The sequence below is a fragment of the Apiospora kogelbergensis genome, assembly GCF_038363985.1.
Source record: "Apiospora kogelbergensis strain CBS 113332 chromosome Unknown utg000001l_segment0_segment0, whole genome shotgun sequence".
In the NCBI taxonomy this organism is placed as follows: Eukaryota; Fungi; Ascomycota; class Sordariomycetes; order Amphisphaeriales; family Apiosporaceae; genus Apiospora; species Apiospora kogelbergensis.
The window spans coordinates 1,091,609-1,117,684 of NW_027117418.1; the positions used below are offsets into that span (position 1 = coordinate 1,091,609).

At 53.1% G+C, this 26,076-nt stretch overlaps 9 protein-coding genes across 9 annotated transcripts; 5 read left to right on the forward strand and 4 right to left on the reverse strand.

The window, feature by feature from the left end:
• Positions 1-506: 506 nt before the first annotated feature.
• On the forward strand, positions 507-1,562 carry PG998_000363 (uncharacterized protein; the record flags this gene model as incomplete). The annotated part of the gene is made up of 2 exons (XM_066867181.1): positions 507-1,170; positions 1,237-1,562. The coding sequence occupies 2 exons, from the start codon at positions 507-509 to the stop codon at positions 1,560-1,562; spliced, it is 990 nt and encodes a 329-aa protein (XP_066735596.1).
• Positions 1,563-3,570: 2,008 nt separating this feature from the next.
• On the forward strand, positions 3,571-4,943 carry PG998_000364 (uncharacterized protein; the record flags this gene model as incomplete). The annotated part of the gene is made up of 3 exons (XM_066867182.1): positions 3,571-3,810; positions 3,837-4,574; positions 4,632-4,943. 3 exons carry the CDS (start codon positions 3,571-3,573, stop codon positions 4,941-4,943), a joined length of 1,290 nt encoding a protein of 429 aa, XP_066735597.1.
• A 795-nt stretch (positions 4,944-5,738) lies between these two features.
• PG998_000365 (uncharacterized protein) lies at positions 5,739-9,097 on the reverse strand (the record flags this gene model as incomplete). Its single annotated transcript, XM_066867183.1, has 3 exons — positions 5,739-5,998; positions 6,290-6,604; positions 6,667-9,097. The coding sequence occupies 3 exons, from the start codon at positions 9,095-9,097 to the stop codon at positions 5,739-5,741; spliced, it is 3,006 nt and encodes a 1,001-aa protein (XP_066735598.1).
• Positions 9,098-9,910: 813 nt separating this feature from the next.
• PG998_000366 (dephospho- kinase) lies at positions 9,911-10,735 on the reverse strand (the record flags this gene model as incomplete). The annotated part of the gene is made up of 1 exon (XM_066867184.1): positions 9,911-10,735. One exon carries the CDS (start codon positions 10,733-10,735, stop codon positions 9,911-9,913), a length of 825 nt encoding a protein of 274 aa, XP_066735599.1.
• Positions 10,736-11,203: 468 nt separating this feature from the next.
• Positions 11,204-13,117, reverse strand: PG998_000367 (uncharacterized protein; the record flags this gene model as incomplete). Its single annotated transcript, XM_066867185.1, has 2 exons — positions 11,204-11,502; positions 11,557-13,117. The coding sequence occupies 2 exons, from the start codon at positions 13,115-13,117 to the stop codon at positions 11,204-11,206; spliced, it is 1,860 nt and encodes a 619-aa protein (XP_066735600.1).
• A 1,547-nt stretch (positions 13,118-14,664) lies between these two features.
• On the forward strand, positions 14,665-16,289 carry PG998_000368 (uncharacterized protein; the record flags this gene model as incomplete). Its single annotated transcript, XM_066867186.1, has 3 exons — positions 14,665-15,684; positions 15,740-15,870; positions 15,932-16,289. The coding sequence occupies 3 exons, from the start codon at positions 14,665-14,667 to the stop codon at positions 16,287-16,289; spliced, it is 1,509 nt and encodes a 502-aa protein (XP_066735601.1).
• Positions 16,290-17,224: 935 nt separating this feature from the next.
• On the forward strand, positions 17,225-19,015 carry PG998_000369 (uncharacterized protein; the record flags this gene model as incomplete). Its single annotated transcript, XM_066867187.1, has 2 exons — positions 17,225-17,559; positions 17,617-19,015. 2 exons carry the CDS (start codon positions 17,225-17,227, stop codon positions 19,013-19,015), a joined length of 1,734 nt encoding a protein of 577 aa, XP_066735602.1.
• Positions 19,016-19,227: 212 nt separating this feature from the next.
• PG998_000370 (uncharacterized protein) lies at positions 19,228-19,595 on the forward strand (the record flags this gene model as incomplete). The annotated part of the gene is made up of 2 exons (XM_066867188.1): positions 19,228-19,347; positions 19,458-19,595. 2 exons carry the CDS (start codon positions 19,228-19,230, stop codon positions 19,593-19,595), a joined length of 258 nt encoding a protein of 85 aa, XP_066735603.1.
• A 1,160-nt stretch (positions 19,596-20,755) lies between these two features.
• On the reverse strand, positions 20,756-23,664 carry PG998_000371 (uncharacterized protein; the record flags this gene model as incomplete). The annotated part of the gene is made up of 5 exons (XM_066867189.1): positions 20,756-21,611; positions 21,680-22,659; positions 22,771-22,837; positions 22,956-23,364; positions 23,430-23,664. 5 exons carry the CDS (start codon positions 23,662-23,664, stop codon positions 20,756-20,758), a joined length of 2,547 nt encoding a protein of 848 aa, XP_066735604.1.
• Positions 23,665-26,076: the final 2,412 nt, after the last annotated feature.

Here is a 26,076-nt window from a genome sequence, read left to right on the forward strand (position 1 = left end):
TGTAAGCCAAGGCAGACGCGATCTCGGGCACGACGAAAACCTTGCATCGATGCTACTTCGCAGTGCAATCTTGATTGAGCCTGTATTACAACTTTTGTTCGTCTGCGCTGGAATCCACCACATAGTATCTGCTAGATTGCAGCCCTGCCTATGTGAAGTCGCTGCAACCAACCATATCCATAGCACATCACCACGCCTGTTCCATATCCGGAAACACGTTGTTCCTCCTCAATTTTTCCATTAGTTATGGAATCTGGCGACTGCCCATGGCCGTAGGACTATCTTCTGGGAAATCGCCTCATCTCATCCCGCCCCGCCCGGCGCTAGTTGGCAGTGATGAATATCTATGATGGCTTACCTTGTCGTGTGTATATGCATTTTGCGTCAGTGCTAACAGACCACAGCTCAAGCCCTTGAACCTTGTAGGCCACGGCGGGCCTTGAGTGCAGTACCGGCCTACAGTAGGTGCCATCATTCGTTAATCCATCATCGCGCGCTAAGCGACTATGGAGTCGGCATACACATCGACCGAGGCGGCTCTGGAGCAGCTGAAGGGCTCTTCGGATCGAGCCTATCTGACCGCCATGGCCGAAGCTGTTGTACATGAGCAAGCAGACCTTAGTCCGCCGGCTCCCTCGAGTCCCAGCCAAAAGCGGAAACGGGGGTTACCGGAAGGCTCGTCATCGCCCGATTCGCGACGCTCAAAACGTAGTGTACCAGCGGCGCCTCTCTCTGATCATGTGGAAGCCGACAATGCAGCTTCATACATCGAGAGTGCAGTAGAAGCCGCGCAAGCTGCTGCCGCCGCCAATGTCAGCGCTGCTGACTTCACTGCTCTGCAGCAGGCTGCTGCTGATCACCATGAGTCTGAGGATGCTGTCAACGCACCAAGCACAACCGTAGCTGCTTTGGGTTCCATGTATCCCACGATACACATCCCGCCAAGCACAGAGCAAACATTTGCTGCCCAGATTGCAAATGAAGCAGAGCATCACCATCATCCATACGGCGGTACCGAAATAATGCATACTGCAGACGGGCTACCTGATACCTCGGGTCAGAATGGCATGAGACCCACTCCAGATGCCGATTTCATGCCACAATCGGGACCCAAGCCTGCGGTTGGGTCAGAAGAGTGGCACAAACTGCGCAAAGATAATCATAAATTAGGTTCGTATACAGTGGCACTGCCATTCCTCCACCCTTGCTTGACTTGCGGCTGACCTAGAGGCATAGTGGAACGGCGGAGAAGAGAAAACATCAACGAGGGCATCAACGAGCTGGCCAAGATCGTACCTGGCTGTGAGAAGAACAAAGGCTCGATTCTTCAACGTGCTGTTTCCTTCATAGGACAACTCAAGGAGAACGAGGCACACAACCTGGAGAGATGGACGATTGAGAAGCTCCTTGCGGAACAAGCCATCTCGGAGCTGAGCAAATCTAATGACAAGCTCAAGCAAGAGTGCGACAGAATCTACCGGGAAATGAACGTATGGAAACAGCTTGCCCAAAATGCAGGGCTGAAGCTCCCCCAGTCCAAGGAGGAGCCTTCATCTTCATGACAGATCTAGGGCTGGCGTTCTGTTTTTCTTGTTTTCACTATTTGATTTGGCCGACGTTCTTTATACCCTCTCGCACAGACTGATCGGCCCTGTGGCGTCTCGAATTCGGGTGGTTTATTGCATCGCATCTGTCGGTGATTCTCGTGAAGGTGGTTTGCCTTACAGGCGAGGGAAGAAGGCTTGAGATCATGGGTGTTTGAGGGACAAAGCATATGCTCTGGCTGGATAAATTCGAATGGTGGTTGATGGCGGTTATTCACTCAGACATGGCGTTTGGTGATTATTCTGTTGTAGGACCCAGAGGATTAGGCGACTTTTCCAGCCTTCATATACTCATATACACGGAGAACACATTATCACTGGAGAGGCATCGTGGTGTGTGAGCTAGACTGTCATCCATTGATATCATGTGGCTAGAGGAGGAACTAATTCGATTGACTGGGATGTCTTGGTGAGAAGACAGTCAGTAGTGTGTTGATGTATTGAATCCAAGAACAAAGCATGACAACTGTGTGGCACAGATTGAAGGTTAGGCGGTGCAGCATGTTCCAACACTTGACATGTTTCATCGCGGGGGACGGCTTTAGCTAGGCTTGCGTAAGAGGACAATTGGACAAAGGACATTAATGTAGGTGCCAGCTTACTGCTGAAACCATCTCATTTGTCCTTTGAAGGATGCTGACTGTTGGAGCACGAAGGGCACATGTAGATTCCATGACACAGGACAGGAAGGCCGACAAAGCCGAACATACGGAAGCATATTGTTGATGACACACATGTGTCTGGCCTGTAAGGAGGACGGACAACCAGGCACAGGTAATATAGATTCTGGAAACCAATAACAACTTTGTTGCTTGTGTCGGGTTGAGGGAAGTGGGGTGTCGTGGCCGTGGTAGTGGTCGCGGTCGTTCTTTGCCTTTCCACCTGTTCTGGCCAATGCCAGGCTCTGAGTCGCCCACCTTCCACTGACTTGACCCTCAGCCCAGGCCAAGGCCGCTGCCCATTGCCCCAGAAGCCCGGGTGCCAGGCTCGCCCAGGCCAGGCAGTCATGGGCAGTCATGGACACTCATGGTTGGCCGCCCGGAAATAGCAGTAGACGCCAAAACGCCCCCCCCTCAAAAACCTTTGCCAATTGAATGGAGCCTCCGGCTTTTTCTCTCAGTTCCATCTTTTTCATCCTCCACCATCAATTCTTACTTTTACTACTCGCCATCTACTCAACCACTACAACCCCCACCCCCAAAACCTCCAGCTTCGTTTCTTTTTCCCCTTCTTCATACACACGACACCTGGGTTAAACCAACCGTCAATCAGTGAAGATTACAGAACAACCTCCCATCCCCCCCAATAACTATAACTTCGTCTCTCTGCTAGGCAGAGTCAACACACACACAACAACTACTCTAGGATCCGTTGCGGCGTAGGCCCCCCTCCGGCAACCACTGCTTCGTCGCAGCCCTCACGATAACTTGTTAAAGCGTGTCAACGTGCAACGAAGGCCGTTGATTCAACCCCCTCTCGGCATCTCATCGAACCCCCACATAAAAAGGGTTTTCTGCATACATTGCTGTTTATGTATCAGCACGAAAAGACCGCTGTGTTTAGACACCATCCCCCTCTTCAGCTGCAGTCATTTCGCATACCGCGGAAGCCTTGTAGCCCTCATACCAGCTCTTTCGGTTGAATTCCACAGTCCTGATCATCACTCGAGTTCATGCCTGCCAACGCCACGAACAACGGCAACCCTACCAGTCTCCCCTATGTTCGCTAAAAATACCAGCTTCTTCTACTGACAGCCTGGCTTGTCCCATCCGCTCCACGTCCACCCTACCACCGCAGTGTCCTCCCTCAGATGACTAGATAAGTCGCAGGATACTACCACAAGTCTATCTACGCATCGTCAACACGTTCTCAGCTACTTACCGTCCGTTGAGTCCACCCAGACTCGACCCCCAGCACCAATAAGTCTTCCGCTTCTCGTAGCCGAATTAAGAATACCACCGCAACCATGGTTGAGCTTTTGGCCATCAACCCCAAAAAGGGGGACGATAAGTTCTATCGTTACAAGATGCAGCGCATCCAGGTCAAGGTCGAAGGCAAGGGCAACGGTATCAAGACCGTTGTTGTCAATCTGAGCAACGTTGCTCTGTCCCTCGCCCGTCCTGGCTCTCACGTCATCAAGTGGTTCGGCCTCGATCTTGGCGCCCAAACCAACATCGACCCCCGGATGATCGCTGGATTATCAACGGCTCTCATGATGCTGAAGTTTTGCAGAAGTCTCTCTTCACTTTCATCGAGAAGTACGTCCTCTGTGATGATTGCGGCAACCCAGAGACCGACATCACTATCAAGGACGACGTTGTCCGCAAGGACTGCAAGGCTTGCGGTGCCCGCAGCCGACCTCTTCCCCACTCCAACCTGATTAACTTCATCCTGAAGACCCAGCCCAAGAAGGGCAAGAAGGAGAAGAAGACCAAGGCCGAACGCCAGGCTGCCCGCCGTGCCAAGCAACAGGGCCTGGCGAATGGCAATGGCAACAAGGACAGTGGAAGTGGTGGCGACGATGGCTCAGAGAACGGCTCAAACGACATGGGTGACGAGGAAATTGACGCTGGTAGCGACGATGAGTTCACTCGCAAAATCACGGCCGACGCTCAGGTCATTGATGCGCCCAAAGAGATCAAGGATGATGATTGGGCTGTTGACATGTCCGAGAAGGCCGTCAAGGCTCGTCAGAACCAGCTTCCCACCGAGTTCCGCGACAAACTTGTCTTGAATGAGGACGAAGAAGCTGAAGGCGGTGGCAACACCGCCTACGACGAACTTGGCAACTGGGTTTTGGAGCAAGCCAAGGCCAAAGGCATTGACAAGGTTGATGACATTGAAGTTTACAAGAAGGCTAAGGAGCTGGGCATTGAAGCCAAGCACCGAACCGTCATGGTTCTTGCCCAGACTCTGTTCAACGAGAACATCGTTGCTCAAATTCCCAAGCGTGCTGGCATCTTCAAGCTGGTAAGTCTAGGACCCTATAAATGTTGTTTTGGGATGTCTGCTAACACACCATCGCAGCTTGTGAAGGACCCCGAGGACGCGAGTAAGATCTCGGAGCGCCACGAGAAGGCCCTGCTTGGCGGCATTGAGCGCCTCCTTGCCACTACCGGCAAGGAGCACAAGCTGCTGACGCCCGACGTTATCTCCAACAAGATCCTATACCAGCTCTACGACAACGACTTGTTCTCCGAGGATTTCATCCGCAACTGGGGCAGCAAGGCTAGCAAGAAGCACTGCGACCTTGCTACTTCCCGAGAGATCCGTCGTGCTGCCGAACCCTTCCTCAAGTGGCTTGACGAGGCCGACGAGGAGTCTTCGGACGAAGAATAGACGGGCTTAAGTTAGACAAACTCGTCTTACCTCGTTATGCAATAGCTTTGCCTCCTGCCCAGATCGTCTCAAAGGTGGCCATTTTGATCTTCCTTTTCGGGGCTTGCTTTTTACTTTGATTCTCCGCTCTTTTGCCAAGTCGTTTTTCTTTGTGTATCGTTCCCGATGCATTAATGGGCATCCTTTGGGCGAGGCCCGGGCTGTATCGGGACGGTGTCACACAAAAGTTTGTTGTAGTAGTTTCAGATTGTCCGTCTTGTTTTAGTGTAGCTTTTAATCTCACTACGCACTGCTCCATACATGGCTTACGTACTTGCGATGTGACTTGAGTTGATGAATACTCTTGAAATGCTTATTTATGCCCAGGCGAGGAAGGGCGCAAGGAGTGAAGCGGATTGTGTTTTGTTTTATGGCGTTTTGATTAATGTACTCAAACAAGCATTAAGGCTTCGTCTGCCATGCCTCCAGAAAGGTGTCCAGTCGGTGGCGTATGTGCTCTGCGACTCTTGGGTATTTTGCCCCAACCACAGACTCCTGATGTCCCCTATCCACAAACCAGGCAGCTCGTATGCGCCAATAATGTACTAAACTCTCCCTTTCCTATTCCTACACACGCCCGCAAACCCACTCCTTCTCCTGAGGTCTCCTGAACGAACGACCCAAACCGAGACGCCGGTCCAAGTCGTTAACCCAAGCGTCCCGAGCGGGAATTCCTCCCTTCTCCCCCCTTTGTTGCCCATAAAATCGAGCTCATCCTCCCCAGCCACCTGAAATGAGTGCTGCAGCGGAGGATAGTCACCAATAAGACGAAGCGCCCACGTTCTTGATCGCGCCGTTGCTGTTGCCGTTGCTGCCGTTATCGGGGACTTCCTCCACCACATTCTCAGTGCCCCGGCCCTCCCCTTCCCAGTACGATGTATTTTGAGCCGCGGAGGGGTCTTGCCAATCCGCGCCGCCGCTATTGTTGTTAGCGCCATTATCGCCAAAATCATCCGGACCGTTGGCGTTTTCGTTGTTGTTGATGACATTGCCGCCCTGCGGGGGCTGCTCTGGCTCTGTGATGGATGTTCTTGGTCAGCGCTGGGCCATGCCTACCGAGTGAGAATCGTCTACCGTTAGTTGCTTAATTCATACAATCGACGATATTTTTAGGTTAAAGAAGAAATACAGCGAGGAAAGTAACATAGGAAAGAAAGAAAGACATAGAAAAAGAAAATAGGGGGGAAAGAAAGTAAAAAGGGGGTATTAGTATGATAGGAGTGAGTTAAAAGGAGAGAAGAAGAAAAAAAACAACTGGCTAGCTTCCCAGCCGAATTAGTGATAAGGACAAAATTTCCAGAAAGAACTCACGCCGGGGATGTCGCCGGAATGGTGACTAGATGGGCCGACATTGTTGTCGTTTCTAGAGCCGTTGTGGCTCTTGTGGCTAGACTGATTGCTGATATTGAAGACGTTGTTCTCGTCATTGGCAGGGGTCGACGTCCAGCGGCTGTCATTATTGGCATCCCCACCAAGGCTTGCGGCCTGGCCACTGGTGTTCATGGCGTTGGCGTTGCCGTTGATGCTGGCGGTGCCCCAATTCGTGTTACCGCCGCCGTTATTGCTGCCATTGCTGTTGCCCCATCCCTGCTGGGGAAGCCGCCGCCGTTGTTGCTGGTATTCTCATCTCCCCAAGGTTGATTGGCATTATTGTTGCTGTTGTTACCCCAATTCTGTTGGGAACCTTGCATTGGTGATATTGGTGCTCCATTGAATTGGTTAGAGGTATTGCCGCCAAACTGAATAGAGCCCTCGTTCTTCTTACTGCCACCTCGGTTGGATCCTCCCCATGGGGCGTCTTTTTGCAGGTTGTTACTTGCCCCCATTGAATTCTGCTGACCGTCGAACCCAGTGTTGAAGCCCTGGTTCATATCGTTGTTGCCATCGTTGTTAGAAACTTGAACGGGACTAGTGTTGTTGTTCCAACCTTGGGAGCCGCCACCAAAGCCGCCAGCACTGTTGTTGTTATTGATATTGCCATTCTGGCTACCTCCCCATTGATTGTTGCCATTACCACTGTTGTTACCACCCCAACCGCCGTTGTTGCTACCAGCAAATGGCGCTGCTGATGCTCCTCCCGTGGGGAAGCCATTGTCCTGTCCATTCCATCCACCATAGCCGGCGTCGTTTTGGGCGGGGGCATTGCGGAAACTGCCGCCACCGCTAGCAGCCTGGCCCTGAGGACTATCGTGTCTGCTGGAATTGCTATTGAGGCGGCTGAGGAAGCTGTCAACCGTCTCGCCTCCGAAGTTGACTCTGCTGCTGTTACTGCCACCCGATTTATGTCGGGACTCGGTCGACTTGCGCCCGTTGTCTTCGGGACTCTTGGTGTCCGATCCCGCCCATAAGGTGTTTGAGTCCCTGGCGTACCCCGATTCCTTGCCATGGCGCCGCTCAGATCTTTCACTTCTCCCAGAGCCCGTAGTAGGCTCGCCATACCCTGTGCTGGCGTCCCGAGCACTGAAAGCCACGTTCTTCTTGTGCTTGCGATTGACCACTCCCACACTAGGTGAACTGATTTGGGGAGATGCTCCTCCTGCCTTGTCGCCGCGTCCCACGACTGTAGATCCCCAGCCTTGAAACCAGGGAGCCGGCCCATTGGCATTGTTAGGAGGGGGCCCGTTCATGGGCGGCTGCTGAACAGGTTGCCGAGTAGATTGCTGAGGAGGCATGGGCATGGGGCCCTGCTGGTAATACTGCTGCGGCTGCTGAGATCCAGGACCCTGTCGAGGATACTGCGGCTGCTGAGGGCCAGGGCCTTGCTGAAGCCATTGTTTTTGCTGATGCCACTGTTGTTGCTGAGGTCCTGGGACTTGAGGAGGCGCCTGGCTGTTGGTTTGATCAGGCCTGAAGCCATTGTACCAAGGATTATTCAGGGGGTGGGGAGTGCCGATGGGAGGATTGTTACTGTACGAGCGTTGAGGATAGAGCTGGCCATGAGGGTTTCCATACACAGGCCCGGTGTAGTGGCGCAAGATTCCATTCCGGCTATCGTGAAAGGCATTGGGGGAAGGGTCGGCGTCACTCTCTACCACATGTTCGACATGCGACACCTTGCTTTGGATCGGCATTATCAGGTTCGGCCGGCGTAGCTCAGGTGGAGGGTACTGGGGAGCGATGTCGGACTTCTTCTTCCCGGCCACACGATCCTTCGACTTCGACTTCGACTTTTTCGGCTTCTGGGCGGCTTCAACCGGTACGTCGGGTGCTTTCTCGGGAGGGGACGGGGGCTCCTCAGAGGCAGTGGCTTTAGCCCCTCCTTTCTTTCCACCCTTCTTCCTAGACTGAGGAGCTGCTTCACTGTTCTGGTCATTATTCTTGGCGTTCTTCTGCTGCTTCTGCTGCTTCTGCTGCTTCTGCTGCTTCTTGTTCTTGCCACCTTGTCCCCTCTTGGGTGGCTCTTCAGAAACCTCCTCGGACTCGGGTTCGGTCTCAGTCTCCGCCTCCGTCTCGGTCTCGGTTTCAGTCGTGGTAGCCTCGGTGTCTTCTGAAGTCGACTCGGGTTCCGGTTTCTTTCCCTTCACCTTGTTTTTCTTATTTGACTTGTTGTTCTGCTTGGCCTGAGCCGCCGCCTGAGCCGCCGCCTTCCTGACTTTCTCGGCCTTGTACTTTGTGTGCATCTCTTCAGCCTCCTTGGCTTTCAGCCATTCGAGGTAGGAGAAGCAGAAGTAACACGGACAATCCGGGTCAAACTCATGTTCTGCAAGAGGAGGTTCAGCCAAGGTTGCCGGTTCAGCGGCCGGTTCAGCGGCCGGGGGTTCGGCTGGGGGTTCGGGCTCAGCAGGGGGCTCCGGGAACTGCTCGGTAGGCTGCTTCAGGGCCGGTCTCAAATCGTTTTCGAATCGAACTCTTTTTTTCCGTCTCTGATTTGAGCCGGCACGAGGCATAGTTATCGAAATGGTATCTCTCTCGGATTCATCGTCAGTCGTCCAATTGAGGGTTGCGATTTCCCTGTGTCGCTGGGGCTCAGGCTCGGGCTCAGGCTCAGGCTCAGCTTCGGACTCAGGCTCGGGCTCGGGCTCCGACTCGGGCTCTGACGCAGGTAGTTTCCGTGGTAAACAATTGCGCCCAACAATCCACTCGGCGAACGAGTTGGGGCGAGTGCGGTGACGCATCGTGACAAGCGGAGGGAACACGCTGATCGTGGTTAGCAGGGTTGCCGAGATGTGAGTAACGGGGATGAACTGTGTGGGAGACCAAGTCTAGATGAATAACCAAGTCAAGACCTAAAAGCGAATGGTTGCGATGATGATGACATTGAATGGTGAAACGAGACGGCTGTAAAGAAAGTTGCCAAAGGTTTGTGCAGAGGGAATGAAATGGGTGAGATGAAGCACAAGTCCCGTCCCAAGTCAGAGGATATCCTGAAGACCAAAGTCTGGTCAGTTTACTACACCAGCGAGGAAGGAGGTCAATATTGAAGATGGGGGCTCTTACCAATTTTCCTGCTGGGTTAGCCCAAATGAAGAACACAAGTCGCGGGCGTCAGGTAGGATGTGGGAAGAGAAGGGTGGGTTTGTTGATGTTCAAGCCAACTCAAGTGGTGATGGTTGTATGGGTTCGTGAATTATTGGGAGTTGGGTTGGGGAGGAAAGAGCAGAAGACTGAGCGGAAGTTGGAGCGGTGCCTTTTCAATATCTCGTAGGAAAGTGAATGCAATAGGACAACCAACCCTGGATGCATTGAATACGTTGATTCTAACCAGTGGTTCCAATGCCATCTGCTCTCCGCGAGGAAAATGTGGCGTGGAACAATCAAAATTGGCCTGGGATTCACAATCGGCTCACTTTGGACCTCCACCTTGCTGCTACAGGACACATGGTTGAGGACTTGCTTGAGATAAGTTTGAGATAAAAGCGACGTGACCTAGCTGTTGTCAAGTCTTGGACCAGTCTATCTCATCATTGTAGAACGATACCTCCCGCTACTCACAGCTTTGCCTTTTCCTGTAACTCTTGCTTCGCCCATGCCTTATTGATCTGTACATTCCGCCAGAAGTTCCACGCTCCTGCCGCCACTGCCAGGGGCGGACACAACAATAACAACATGTTCCACCACCCAGGGCTTCTCCGCTGAATCTGCAGCATGGCGGCATCGATGTGAGCCTTGAGCTCGTCGCGGGAGCCGTCGTTCCAGACGACGACGCCGCGGTCGTTGCCGCGGGCCTCGCAGCGGCGGGCCTTGAGCCGCACGTCCATCTGGCTGGCGACGCGGTTGCGGGCGTCGTCGGGGGTGAGGTGGGCGTCGCGGTCGGTGAGGCGGCGCATCTGGAGCTCGGGGTCGCGGACGGCGACGACGACGACGACACCACAGAGGCGGTCGAGGGCGCTCTCGAACAGCAGCGGGATGTCGAGCACGACGGCCCAGTGGCCGCGCAGGTAGCAGCCGAGTATGGCCTTGTATATCTCGCGCCGCACGGCCGGGTGCACGATGCCGTTGAGCACGCCGCGGTCCCGCTTGCGCTCCTCGCCGTCGCCGAAGACGCGCCGCCCCAGCGCCGGGCGGTTCAGCGGCCGGCCCTTGCCGTCGACGCCACGCTCCGGCAGCGACGCCGAGGGGGCCTCGAGCAGGTCCGGCGTCGTAGGGCCGAAGTGCTTCACGATGGCATCGTAGCCGCGGGTGCCAGGCTCGACGACCTTACGCGCCAAGACGTCGGCGTCGATGATGGGCAGAGAGTACGGCGCGGACGAAAGGATGGACGACACGGTGGACTTGCCGGTCGCAATGGAGCCGGTTAGGCCTATGAACAACATAGCTTCGTATACCCCCGTCGTTCCGAGACTTTCCCTTCTGTGTATTAAATGTGATGAAGGTCCGGTCGAAAGGTTCATCCACAACGGTTGGATCAATCACATTGCGTTTGTTAAAGTCGTTGGCATGTTTGTCATATCTTGTCCGAGATGAGCCGCTCCCATGTGACATTAACATCGCCGAGTCTCCAGCCGAGTCTCCAAAGGTGGGGCTCATGTCATCATTGCTTGGCATTATTAGTATCTGCTCTGTAGTCATCTCCGGAACTTTATCCTCATTATACTACTTTACGGGACGGTACCTTTAGCATTCCTATGCTTAGAACACATCTCTACATGGATCGCGACGGACTTTTATCATACGCGGCAAACAGAAGCCCCGAAAAGTGACTAATATCAAATTCATATTGTATCGCCCCCACCATTGTAATCAAAAGCTGTGTCTGCGTGCAGTCTAAATCGAATCAAAAGCTATATCTCGTCGTACACGTCCTGTCCTCTGTCGGTAGGGGTTGGCATAACAGGCGGCGCCGTGATAAGGTGCGCATCTTTTGCTTTGGTCTTTTTATCATTACATCCGAACCAACCTGGACTCTGACAGCTCGTTGATGTCGCCGTAGCAGTGGCTGACCGCGGTGACGTTGTACCTGTGCTCGTCGGGTCATTACATCCAAACCATCCTGGCGTCTCGCAAGTGGTAGTGCTACTTGTCGTGGTGGCTGTAGGCGAATGAGCACTGGTCGTGGTCGTCTCATCCTTGCAACCGAACCCTAGTCACTGTTAGTCGCATAAAGAATAGCGATAATTCAAGGCGGCAAACTTACATCCTGGAGTTTTGCACGTCGACGTACTCGAAGTCGAGGTCGACGTGGCTGTGCCGGTGGTGGTGGTGGTCTCGTCGAGACAACCCCACCAGCCTGGTGTTTTACAGGTCGCGGTCCGGGTGCGCGTCTTCGAGGTGGTCGTGGTAGTAGACGTAGTTGTCCCAGTAGTGCTATTACTCTCGTACATTTTCCAGTTTGCGCAGTCCCGACATTCAGGGGTCGACTTGCACTCGGGCACTGTATCATACTTTCGAAGCACGTCGTTGATAACGCTGCGGATCTTATGGGTACCAATACCAACTCGCCAGCCTTTATCTGCCACTGTATCATAAGTGCACTCTGAGCCTGTATGGCATTGAGTTTCCAAGGCATATCCAGCGAAAGAACACGAAGCGGTCGCACCGTTGCAGGTACCGATATAAATAGGATCGGCTGTATGCCCGAAATGTGCGGCTCCTGTGTATTCGCGAGTTTGGGGATATCGGGCATCTGCATGTGGAGGTGCTGGCAGTCCAAGCCTGGTGGCTGCAAGAGCTTCCGGGACAGCTTCGAACGTCACCACTGGTAGGCCGTAGGTAAGGCCGAGCAACGAACTAACTGCTCCGCCAAGGGAGTGTCCAACGACCCATATGTTCGCATTATCGTACATCTCGGTCACGTTCGAGTACAGCTCTCTTGCGGCTTGGTAGTAGCGACTCTCCTCATGCAGCGACTTTTTGACGCAGGTGTTGTTGCAACTGTACGTGCCCGTAGCACAGTCGCAGACCTGGTGCCATGTCCACTGCCCTTGCTGTGCACAGCAGCAGCTGAAGAACAGATTGTCGTTGATCTTGTCCTTTGTGGTTGTTCCTTCGCCATCAAACACCGCAGGTGACGTGCCCTTCAAGCCGATGATGACGGTGGAGTTCGACTCATCGGCCCAGATGTGACCACGCAGGCCGTCCGTCTCCCAGCCGAAATCGGCGCTTCTGTTGAAAGGATGTCCGACCTCATCCCAATCGGGCAGACCGGGCTTCTCGACGTAGGCGCTTGCCGCTACCAAGGCCATGCTTATCACCGTCTCCTTATCAGTCACATCAGGGCCGGGCACGTCATCTATAGTCCAGGCAGATGGTGCACTGGCAAGAACATAGCCGCGTTGCCGCGACTCGGCGACAATAGGGTCTACCACCTGGGGTCTCCGATCCACCAAACGCTCTATCTTGCGTGACTTGCTTTTGGCCTTGAGCGACACAATCTGCTCCGCAGCATGCTCGTCCTCGGCAGCAAGCCACACTTGGGTATCGGCATCTGGAATATCGCGTCGTCGATGGAGGCCGGGGTGTCGATAAGTCCCGTGGTGGTATATGTGGCGAAGTGTGAATGTGTGGTCGGCCGGTTGCGGCGGCTCTGGGATCAAGGGAGCTAGGATTGGCGAGTTGGAGAGAACGACTTGACCCTGGTCATCGAATCTCGAGGCGTTCACGGGCGATGACGAGAAGGCTAGAAATGATAGAAGAAGTTGTGCTGTGACCCTGCCAGCAGAGGCGCATGTCGATGGTCGCTGATGTCGCGAGGCCATTCTTGGTGGTGCGGTTGTTTCGTATCGTTGGGGGTCGTATCGATTAGAAGTTGTTTATGAAGTCATCGGGTAACACAAGCGGAGTACGGGGTAAGCAAATCAGAGAAGTGGTGTCGAAGTGAAAGAAGTTTGGCAAAGAGAGGGAGGTTGAGGGAAATGCAGAATGAAGGTTAGATTAGATAAATCAATGATGAGTTCAAATGGATAGCAGGCCTCGTATGCACATGTTTGTAGATCGGTCATGGGATAACAGATGTAGCATGCAGTCAAGGAAGGGTAGTTGAGCTGATGAGTGTAGGCGTAGGCATAGGCAGCCTGTGCAGTGCATCGACTCCACTTGAGTCGCTATCGCGTGCCACTTCGGACGCCTAAGAGAAAGGAGGAATGACCTATGACATGACCTGTCGTAGCTTGCGTAGCCTCCTTAAAGTGCAGTAGTGCCGCCTAGGTAGCTCGGTAGGTACCTGAATCCCCCGCGCCTTGCCCCGTCCGCCCCGTCCGCCCCGAACTTTAGGTAACCTTCTTACCTACTAACCCCCCAACTGCACCATATGCTGGATCTGTCTTGACCTCTCTTGAATATAAACTGCTATGTATTGTTCTCAAAGTGATTTGCTCGATGAACATCTCTCATTCTCTATACTATAATTATATTGCTGCCACATGCGTTGCAATAAGGCATGTCTTACGTCTCTGACTTGACGCGAGGCAGATTGCGTATCATGTCACAAGTGAAAGGCTGCCCGATTTATGCCATTCTGGGACCAACAGAACCGAGGCTGTGTGACTAAGTTGAAGAATTGAAGAACAAAAGCGGCATACCCAAGAACCATGATATAAACCCGCTGTCTACTGATGCATAACGTATGTGTATAGTATGGTATGGCAGTGGGCTGCGCAGCTATAAATACACATGCAGGGTAAATATACCTAGTTAGACTATATACAATAAATAGGGTATAGCATAAACACTACGCGTAGGTGCTAAATAGACATCGTGGCATTACACCTTTTTCGGGTTACAAGCAATCGGCTCATGGCTAACTGGTTCGGCAGAGCAAACCACGATGTTCTTGCTAGTCCTTTTCTGACTGTAAGGTGGCATCAGGGACGGGGAACGGATGGATCTGGTGCGGGGCGTCAGCAACAACATTGACATACAATACTCTTGCATGTGCATTCAGTATCGTCTCAGCATGGCGTATGCTAGCATGGATTGGAAATATTGAGAAAGCCAGTAAAGCCATATGAAAAGAGGGGAGTTCCTAATGTGTTATATCTGGGTTCTTCACCCTTATACCGAGTGCCATTCATAGGAATCTGGACGAAGGCTATAGCGAACTAGGCCGATGCGAGTCAAAACCCCGGGCTGTGGATAGGGGGTGATTTCCGCTCAGGCCTACGGCCTATACTCGGGGGTTATAAAGCTTGGTGACCGGTAGCCAGCCGACGACGGGGTTATAAAGCTTGGTGACCGGTAGCCAGCCGACGAAAGGGGTTTGCATTCTCTACCTTCCTCTTCATTCACCTTCTTCGAAGTCGACAACATGATGTCCATCAAGGCCATCTCGCTCGGTGTAGCATGCCTCCTCTGTGGGGTGCAAGCAGGTCCCACTGTCAAGCTTGGTAATAGCATGACTGTACAGGGTCGAACATCACCCATCGCCTCCTCTGTGGCAGAGTTTTTGGGAATACCCTATGCGGAGCCCCCGGTTGGTGAGCTCCGTTGGGAGCCGCCGCAGCCTTACGATCCCAAGGCCCAAGGGCGATCCGTCGTCAACGCAACGGCGCTGCCTCCTTCGTGCTGGCAGTACATATCGGTGCATCCGGCCATGATGCGCACCGATGTGCCCGAGTTCATGATTGGAAAGGCGGGTATGAGCGAGGACTGTCTGACGACCAGCGTCTGGGTGCCTACGAATGCCGTCAGCCAGACCTCCGATCTGCCCGTCATCATCTGGTTCTATGGCGGAGGCTTCGCGACGGGAGGAACCGATGTTCCCTACCAAATTCCCACCAAGTGGATCGAGAGAACCCAAGGCCACATCGTGGTATCTTTCAACTACCGCATCAATCTGTTTGGCTACCCCGACGCCGCCGGCGTGGCCGAGCAAAACTTGGGCTTGATGGACCAGAGACTCGCTGTCGAATGGGTCAGGGACAACATCAAGAGTTTCGGCGGTAACCCGGATCGCATGGTCATCTGGGGCCAAAGTGCTGGTTCAGTCGCCGTGGACTATTACAACTTTGCTTTCGCTGATGATCCGATCGTGGGAGGATTCATCATGAATTCTGGGACTGCCCATCTGAACCAGCTCATGAGCAGTGACGTGATCCATTCGAACTTCACCTTCGTAGCCGAGGGCATGGGCTGCGGAAACCAACCAGATGCTGCTTCCGAGCTGGCCTGTATGAAAAAGGTGCCGGCGGAGAAGCTGGAGAACTTCGTGGCCACTTACGAGGACTCTGGCGACAGTCCCTCCATCACCTTCGCCCCGATGGTGGATGAGAAACTTGTCTTCCGAAACTACACAGAACGAGCCGCTCTTGGTGCGCTGTCTACTCTGGTAAGCCCCCAAAGATGTCAGACGTTCGGCATTGTGAGCTAACAACAACCCAAAGCCCGCTCTTATTTCCCACAATGTCCGGGAGGGCTATTTCATCGCCCCTTACTCGGTCGATGGGCCAGACCCAGCTATTGCTGATGGGCTTTCGAAGACATACTTCTGGTGCCCGACCTTCAAGACTACCAAGTAAGCCCCTTCAATCTACGAAGATCTGGTTGTCTACAAATCAAACTGACGAGTTGCGCAGAGAGAGATTGGCAGCTGGCCGCATAACTCACCGGGCGTACTACACCGGAAACTTCTCCAACATCTCCCCTCGGCCATGGTTCGGTGCGTGGCACGGCAGCGACCTCCCACTGGCATTCGGGACACACGCCGATTTCCGGGGAAACTCTACGGCGCTTGAGTACGAGACGAGCCATGCCATTCAAGATGCGTACGTGGCCTTCGCGAAGGACCCCATCAACGGGCTGAATGAGTTGGGCTGGGCGGCGTACACTGGTGCCCGCGGCATTGTTCGGGCGTATGCCGAGAACAACACGGTGGTCGGTTATCGCTCATTAGATGCCATCGAGTCCGGATGCGAAGCAGAGGGACTTGCGTAAGCGGCCAGGCAGGCAGGCAGCTGTTAGAAGCCATAGAGCATCTCGCTACTTCACGTACTTAATTATCGGCCTGAAGTTGCACGCAGCGCCTCTTGTTTGTCTACTCGGCTTCTGCTTGAGCGAATTTCATCAAACGCCTATTGGTATCAAATACTCGTCTCGTCTGATTTCACCGTGTAAGTGGTGTATGCGTGTAAGTGCTTCTCCAACCTTGGCACTGCAGCGGACTGTGCAGTAAAAAGGAAGAGGAAAAAGGAAGTGCTATGTCGGGTACGTGTGTTTTTAGTCCGAGACGGGCAGGTGGAGTGCATTAGGTGCACGTCGCGTCGGATCACTAGATGTCGCGTGGTTCAACCTTGTCGGTTCTAGGCTCACAGGCGGCAGGTACGTAAGATACGTAAGATACGCAAGAAATACAGCAGACCTAGCGTTTAACGAGTACCTAGACTGGAGACCCCACTCCCCCAAACCCCCTGGAAGAAAGAGAGAGGTCCCTGACGACGACGCATGATGGGAAAGCTGGGCACCTTATCGATGAGTCGATAAGGCCAGCTGCTGCTCCCGCCCACCGTCGCCTACCTGTGATGTTGCAACTGGCCTTTCATCGTCAACGGCCTGCAGCACCTCCATCGCCCACTTCTCTCGAGAAATGCTATGACCCCGAATCATTGCCCAGTGGCATTCCATTGAATTCTCATACTTTCATCTTTACTCGCTCTCCCTGGCGGGCTTTCCATGGCATGATATAGAAGACCGCCCCAACTGCATCCAACACACTCGTTTGTCCAGGTCGCATCAGGTAAACCAGACCCCTGCAATAGTTTCATGCTGCTTCAACGCCGTCTTTAATTCACCTGTGGCCGCGCTTTTGTTCTTGTGAACTCTCTTGGTTTTCTGCACGCCGTCTACCACTCGAGACTAAGTAGTTAACGGCCATGTCCTTCAGCTCGATATTCATGGCGCCTTCTACGCCGGCTCAGAGCTCGGAGCAGCCCCGACCTGGCACGCTTCGTACCTCGAGATCCTTCCCGCGCCCGGCGGTTCAGGAGACCACCATAGACCCTTTGACGCGCGCCCAGAGGGCCAGTACATTCCAGAACGGCACCACCCCCGAGATAAAGGTTATCCAGACATCACCTAAGAAAGACCGTGCCGAACCAGACCGCCGGGATACTTTCGAAACCGCCGAGACCGCAGAGCCCATAGACCCACCAAGGGCTTCAGTAGACATTGAGGATATTCCCATAGAGCTCATAAGCTTGACGGACAAGTATGCTGCTCATGTACCCCGGGGTAGGATATAGTCGCTAACAGGCCCAACTCGCAGCTTCATCGACGGCCTCTCAGCCAAAGTCAACCCTGTGCCCCCAAACGTCGATAATCTATCCAGGCGCTTTCAAGACTTTTATGCAACTGCTTCTCACCACATCCAAACGCATATCGATAGCCTTGCCTCGAGGCAAAGTCGGTATGAATCTCCACGACCTACTGCTCCGTCGAGAGCATCTACTGCCAGCATCCTCCGAGCAAAGGCGGCATCTTTGACTGGTAAAGACAAGCCAAAGCCAGCCTCTACAACCGAAGGGGAGCAAATGATGCTCACAGCCGAAGAGCTGGCCGAAAGGAAAAAGGCCAGGATCGCCTTGGAGCAAAAGAAAGTTTTGTTGGAAGAAGGAGTGGAACGACGGTTATGTGAGGGCATATACGATAGGATATACCGGCACAGATCCACCCATGATGCCGAAGCCGACGACAAGCTCAGGTCTAAAACCGCAGCGTTGGCCCTGGTAGGCATAGGCCTGGCCGAACTCGGACTGGGTGTTAAGGTCGACAAACACTCAGAAGATGACACAAACGCTGCTTTAGAGAAGCAAGAAGAGATCCGTCAGTATCTAGAGCAAGCTAGGAAAAACTTGATCACGATGCACGAGAAACGGTATCCCCTGGGGAAACTGAACTACCTCAAGGCAGCTCAGAAGAGCATCGTGGACACTTTATCACACTTCGAACTCTCGTCCTCCGCCGACGAGATCATGCCTTTACTCATTTACACGCTGATCACGATGCCCCCCGAGAAGCTCGATGTAACCAGCGACCTCAAGTTTATCCAGCGGTTTCGATGGGAGGAGAAACTGGATGGAGAGTCCACCTACTGTCTCACCAATCTCGAGGCCGCCATCCTCTTTCTGGATACGGTCGATCTCGCCAGCCTTCGAGCCGACGAGTCTCTCACCGGACCGGCCAAGCTGGGTAGCATGTCCGGAAGTCCCCGCACTGAGACATTTCCTCCGGCATACACGCCAGGCATCTCAGAACCAACTCAGAGCACCTCTTCAGTCACGACCACAGATGCACAAGGCGCAAAGGCGCCGCCGTCGCCGACAACAGCCAAGGCTTTAGCCCAGCGCCGTAGACTTAGTGATATGATCCAGACTCCAGCGCTGGCCATAGGCAACGCAAGAGACTCGTTTTTCGATACTGCCGATCAGAGTTTTAAGAACATAAGCAACAGTCTGGGCGATAGCTACAATTTCTTCATCGGAAGGCTCCGTGACACCACGGAAAGCGGCAAAGAACTGGTAGTCCCGAAGACACTAGATGATGCCCGGAAACTCATCGGCACGCCACCTCCTGAAGACATCGCCTCCCTCGACGGGGGCCTATCCCTGCCCATGGGCGTGAGGAGAGCGCCAGTCCGGCTGCAAGTCGCGATGACAGGATTCTAAACCTCGTCGGTGGAAGAAAGGCTCCCAGAGATCGGGATCGCAGCACAGATAGTACGCGGAGCGCCCGTAGCGCGAGCAGTTCCAAAAAGGTCGTCTTTGCGACAGAAGAAAGAGAGAAAGCCGGTACCCCTGGGTCTGCAGCCGGGGCGTCCTCGTCCTCTAACCCAGCCCTTGTGGACCAAATGCGAAATCTCACCAATTCTTTAAACCCCATGAACAGGTTGGCGAGCATGAGTATGATGCGGGGTTTCGGACGGACGACGCCTACACCAGTGGCCCCTACAAAGGATGCCCCTCCAGGGAAACCCCTAGAAGGCGGTGATTTGGCTTCAGTAAGATTCCCTTCATTCTTCGTTTTTCTACATCAAGATCGGCCCTTACTGACTACGTAGCAGGCTTTCCCGGATATAGCACCTTCATTACCCCCAAAGATATACCGCAGATAAAGGGGCCTAACAAACACTTCATGGAGCTGCAAAATCCAGCTGACTTGAAGCTAGGTGAGGTCTTGGAACTGCTTCGCGACTATCGACGACTAGCCAATGCCCTCAAAGATATGGATGCGTTCAAGGAGAACTAGAGGTGTCGTGTCCCCGGAGGCCACGCTGGCTTGTTTGCTTGAATTGGTACACATATATATAACCCTTTTGATTGTGTTCTGACAGCAAAGGAAGAAGGCCTGGAGAGGGGGTTCGAGGTCCCAGTTGCCGAAATTGTCTATTGTATGGGAACCGGAGTTGTCGGGTTGCATTGGCCGTGTTATTGGATTCTTAAAGGGACAGTATAGATTTAGGAACGAGACGTAGTGCTATTGCGGATCGTTATCCTTAAACAGCGAAGGCAAAGGGCGGGCGGGTTGCACGACAATCCGTTCTACTGTATTTGGTAGACAGACAGTATTTGCCCATCATCCATCATCAGAGCAATTAGACAATATCATTTTCCCTCCTCCGGAAAGCGACACTTTCTCTCACGATAAAAGTTATGTGCTCGCGTGTGGCATTTCTCTATCACTGGTATCTCTCGATTTCAATATTGGGGTCACCTCTTCAACACCATTGTGGATCACCTTGGGCATGTTGAGTATTTAGCGTATATTATCTAGAGGACTGTGCCATGCTATGCTATGCCAATGCCTTGCGATTATTGTATAGACAAACAACACCCATCCAAGTAAGAATTGGATAGCATCATAACCGGCCACCATTTCCTCCACCTGCCAGTATTTGTCTCATCCCGTTCGTTTCCCAATACATGTGGGCGCGCAAGGAAGAAATTCGGGCGGGCGCCAAACTAAAGAAGACGGACCTGCTTATAGCAACAGAAGAGGACAATGGGTGTTCAACCAGGGGGCCGACTGATCAGGAGAAGAGAAAAAATTAGGAAGTAATCATGTGTGTTTGTGTCGCTCATAGCGCCACCCGCCCTATTCTCTCCTCTCCTCCGATGTCCGGCCAGATCTTCCTCGTCCTTATATACTCTTTTTGCTTTGCGCAAATGCATGAAATCCATGCATGATCAATCAGTACCCTTTTCCTTGAACACCCCAGGCAATGCTAACCGTATCCCTAAGAGCGATTATATACCTTGTGTGTGTGTGTGTATGAACGAAACAATATAGCTAGCAACGCTTTCTTGAACAAGGAAAAAGAGGTGGGAAAAGTAAAGAAACCAGAGAGGGTATCAACAAGCTCAATCCAGCTTCCAAAAGAAGCACCGAGGGTTTCAACGGCCACGTATCTACTGCGACCCAGTGGTGCTCTTGGTAGGGCTACTCCGCCCGTTTGTAACATCCCCCAACGCCATGTTGCCTCCCCCTTGCTCGTTCATGAGCTTCTCCATGAAAGAGATGTAATCGTACTGGGCCATGCCGCGGTCCGAAGCCATGTCCGGGCCTGAGTGGGGTGGTACAATCTCGATGAGCTTGTCGATGACCTCATCGGGTACCAGACTGTGCCGCAGGTCCATCTCCGTGATGTAAGGCTTGCCGTCAGCCACCTCGCGGAACGACTGGTAGACTTGCTCGGCCGTGTTCTGATCCTCTGTCACGTCCACCATGAAGCGAATGAACTGCTCAAAAGACACACGCTCTCGGCCGCGTGAGGTTTCGATGAAGTAATCGTGCATCTCGTCCTCGCTAAACACGAGGCCCAAGGATGCCAACGCGGCACTGAACTCCAACTCGCTCAGCGAGTTTGTGTCGTCTCGGTCAAAATGCCTGAACACCGATTCGAACTCCTCCAGCTGGATGGGGGTCAGATTCGTCATGTCGCGGGCTACGAGCTGGTTCTCCAGGAAAGCGAGCTTCTTAGCGACTGCCGATTTGACAAGTCCTAACTCGTAATGCAATTCGTCGTAAGTATATGTAGTGAAGTCGTTCTCCTCGATGTTGGCCTCTTGACACTTCTCATCAACCGCCTCGATCGTCTTCAGATAGGCGTCAAGCGGAGGCAGGTTGTCCGATAGGCGTCGGACATGCAGTAGCTGATCTTCCACATCTCCCTCGAGACCAGATATCGCTACCTGCATAGTGTTCAACGCCAACGCGAAGTCGTTCGCTTTGTCTGCAAACGATTTGCGAAGAGCGTTCTTGATACTGTTGTATAGTATTAGCAGTGAAACAAGCAGATATGACGTAATGGTGGAGGAGGGTGTTGAACTTACTCTCTGATGGTTTCGTTGATGAGTTGGCCACGCTTCATCTCCGTCTTGGTGAGATTGGCCCATTCAGCGTCGAGAACCTCCAGTCGCAACTCCGGCGGGGGGTCGTAGGCTCTGAGGCGGTATGTGGCCATTTTTGTCTTGATGTTACCTAATAACGTGGCAAGCTCGCTCTTCTCAGCGACCCATTCTCGCTTCTTCCCCCGCTTGTACGAAGCAAATTCGGTGGCTTGCCTCTTCGCATCAACATAGGTACCCTCGAATGTGGACTGTTCCCATTCGTGGATCTGCTCCTTGATGTGCTGGAGCAGAGCTGCCATCCTCCGCTCGTATGCGCTCTGCATCTCCCAGGCGCCTTGCATGTTGTTCACGAACTTCTCCACGCGGCGGCCGGCGTTCTCGACCTTCTCCATCTGGGAGAAGGCGTGGAACCAGTAGGCGATGTAGGTCATCAAACTCCTCTCATCGGGTTTGGCCACGTCGCAAACATCTTCCACGTCAAGCAGGGCGGGGATACCGATCTCCTTATGAGCAATATCAAAAGCCAGCTGCATGTTTCCACGGTGGTCTGACTTGTCCAGGGCATCGTAGTCGATCAGATCCGGACGGTGGATGTCGAGCAAGGCACAGAAAGCCAGACCGTCGTTCCAGCTGGCGCTGAAATCCCTTACTTCCACCTCGTCGTAGCATGCTGTCTTACGCTGACACCACAGTAACAGACCCTCCTTGGCCGTCATACCTTCCTCGTTAATGTCGCTAATGGTGAATCTCAGAATGAGAGTCCATATCAGGCCGAGGATAATCTTGCGGTTGCCGTCGACGACATCTTCGGCGCCGATGTTGGTCATTTGGACGCCGCGGGACTTGACAAAGTTGAGAGCTATGTTGGCATTCTCGAACCTCTGCACGCGCATCTTGGGCTTCGCCGCATAGCGACCCAGCGACTCTTGGGATAGACATTCGAGGAGATGGATGAGGATCACCTGTGGAGCGTATGCACAATTAGCATGTGATGGATGGTAATCCGGGACGTGACAGGATGGGAAACTCAAAAGACGTAAACAAATCCGAGTCATTCGCATCGCAATACTTACACCGTCGCTTAAATCAGCCACCAGGTCCTTAACCTCCAAACCTCGCACCTCGATTTTCGTGTTCAGCCTGTATTGTATCCACCTCTGTCAGTACGAATTGTCCTGTCGGATCGGTCTGGGTTGGGTACGGAGATGGTGCCATGCCTGCTTGGCCAATCGACGGGATTCGTGGGGGTGCGACTAACCATTTGGTGAAGGTCTTCTGCTGGACGATGACCCATTTGCCGTCCATCTTGCTGAGGCCCTCTCGTTCAGAGGAGTTTTCGGTCGAGGCGTTGGAACCGAGCGAGTGCCGTTGGGGTTTCTTTGTCTTGGGCGACTCCTTTAAAGTGTCGGTCTCCTTTTTGGTGAGCGGAGAGCCCGAAAGTGTGGCGGATCGGGAGACTCTGGCGGCATGCAATTCAGGTTGGGACCGATTCGGCAAAGAGCCTCGCGTGCGTCGGGAGCGGGGCGGCGAATAAGAGCTGGAGGAGGAGGAGGAAGCCTTGGCTGGGGTCGTGGGTGCAGATGCAGATGTCGTAGGGGGGCTGGCTTGTGTTGCTGGAGCTGCTGCGATTTGTCGTCTGCTGGACTGTGCTGCTGCTGCTGCTGGGCCTTAAGAATAGGCGACGAGGGTGGTGGAGTGGAGGGGTTGGAAGATGCTCTTTTGCTGCATGCACCGTCATCAACTGCTGCAGCCTCTTTTGGTGGCAGACTCCCTTGGTCGGAATTGATGCAGGTGGTGGCAGTGGTTTCCTCTTCGGACTGCAGCGGAGGGAATGCTTCTGTCAGGGTGTATTCGACATTGGGAACGTTGGCAGCATCGCGTTGCCCAGGAGACTCATTTGCGTTAGCGCCTAGGCCCTTGCTATCCCCGCCCTCTCGGCTGAAAGCCGTTGCCAGCCTGGCAAACATGCTGTCTGAAATTGCTTTTTTAGGGGAGGTCGGTGGCCTAAGCTGCCTGGGCTAGATCCGTCCCGCGGGTGTAGGTGCGCTAAAACGATCGCTAATCGATAAATGGCTGGTACCGGTAGTGATCGCCAGAGGGGCTGGCCGCCGTCACGCTGTGACCTAGCTGGATGTAAATCGATCAAACTGTTTCGATGTTCCCATACGAGGTGATGATGATCCCTCACGAGTTGTATGCGTAATCCGTTGATGTCGTTGATTTCCTCGTACAAACACTTCTGTTCAGTGCAAGCCGGTACAACATGAAGAAGAGATGAGATAAGTATCGGACGCCTGGCCGCGAATCATAGAAGGAACTAGCCGTTGGAAAGAAGAAGAAATATCAACCCGTTTTCATACAAGGGGAATAGAAGCACTGTCATCTCATCTCAGAAGCCAAAGATTATATTACGGTGCGGCTCCCTCTTCTCTAAATACATCTCCCCTGGACCGACATTGTCGGCCCCTGGCTCAGCTATTCGCTGCGTCCTGCCTTTCCTCTCTGGCGGCCGTCCCATCTCTCCTGGCCTTCTAGAGCTGTTCCGGCTATATTCTCGATGCTATATCCGCCACAGCGAGCTATCTGAAACGCGAGTCGCTTTCCACATGGTGTTGCAAGACGATGTTCCCACAAGACTTCATCTCGAAGAGGCAAGGGGTTTCGCAGGTTGGATCAACCTGGGATCCCGATTTGCTAGGGCGCTATACCCCAAAACGGCTGTGCATCCTCTGTAAATCATGCGCTCCCCAGATGGCTTTAGCCCTGGAGGGCCGATCAACAGGGGTGCCACTTCCTGCCTGTCGCCTGCCCATACCAAACCTACTAGTATTCATCCAACTCTCCCATTCGTCCTGGCCAGCCAATAACCAAGCTTATGTCACCATATACGGTTGGCTGGCCGCATGTTGCATTGCGCCCCGATCATAGATATCCCCGGTCAGAACCATACCACCTCTCCTCTCAGCCATTGAGAACGCCGAACACGACTCAATGTTAATTTCCAATCTGATGGCGGCTAGTATCGTGAGACACAGGCCCAAAGTATTTGGTTCTGTTTTCCCTCCCTACCTCGAGTTCTAAGTTTGTTTCCGCGCGTGCAGCTCCACCCATGGGGGCGAAGCTCGCCATCCTCTATTATGCACGCATGAATTTCGCTTCACACCCAGTCTGACAAGTTATGCGCCAACCCTGTCGCGAAGCGCTATCCTCGTCCCTGCCTAATCAAGAGGATTTGCCGGCTCCAAGCTTGCGCAAACATGATGTTCCGCATAATCTGGCCGTCTCTGGATACCCTGGGATCATGCGATGATCTTCTGGAAAAGGCTCCGGAGGTGACGATAATCAAATGACAAAGGGCTTAGAGAGGGTGTATATATGGAATCCAGACTATGACAGATGGGACCGCACGCGACACTTCCGACAGGCCACCTGAAGCGAATATAGCCTTGGAGCCAATGTCAGTCGTCGCGATCCGGTCTTGAGTCTGGCCAGGCGGTTAAGGAGCGGCGTTTCACCGAAGGCCGTTGGCGCCATGGAAATGGCTTGGGACAGGATGGCTTTACCTATTCAATGCAGTATCTAGGCACGATCACAGTCTATACTCGCAGCATTGTCATCATTCCAGCCATCCGCCTCTTGTCGTAATAGTTTATAGATAGTGGCATGCCTAAGGTCTACTCCTGTTTCTTGGCTTACATAGCAAGGATAGATTGACGGCTGAAAGCTTATGTTCCTTCGTCCGAATATCATACCAGCCTCATGCCTAACCAGCCACAGTCAGCTCTCCTCATGACGGGTGGAAACCAAACATGTTCTTCTACGATTGCGCTGACACTCGTCTTCTTTAGTCTTATAGGGAGGCTTAGCTATATGTGTGGCTGGCCAATGGTGACAGTATACAACATGATGCACGAAGTTTATAGAAGCAAATAGACTCCTTTCAGCCTCCGTATATCCAGAGACATCAAATCAAGCTCGTAAGCCGAGTTGCATACTGCTCCACAGCACGGTACTATAGACTAGTATAAGACGCTAATAGTCATACTCGAAGGGGTTATGGTCTAGTGGTATGACGTTTCATTTGCATTGCTACCAAGCTTTGAAAAGGTTCTGGGTTCGATTCCCAGTTTCTCCATCAACAAATACCAACTGTGAAAGACAGTTGATACGTTTTTTCTTTTGCTTTTGCTTTTCATGTTGTCACTCTATTCAAGATAATGAATGTTGTATATTTTGCAATAAGCAGCTTGTAACTAACAGGGTTCTATGCGAGCTGTTGTTGCTATGTGGGATGAGAAAGCTACATGCTTCCGCTGGCGCTAGTGGGGGCCCCGATGTCGCGGGGTGTGTCAAGACCGATTTTAGCATCGGAGAGGGAG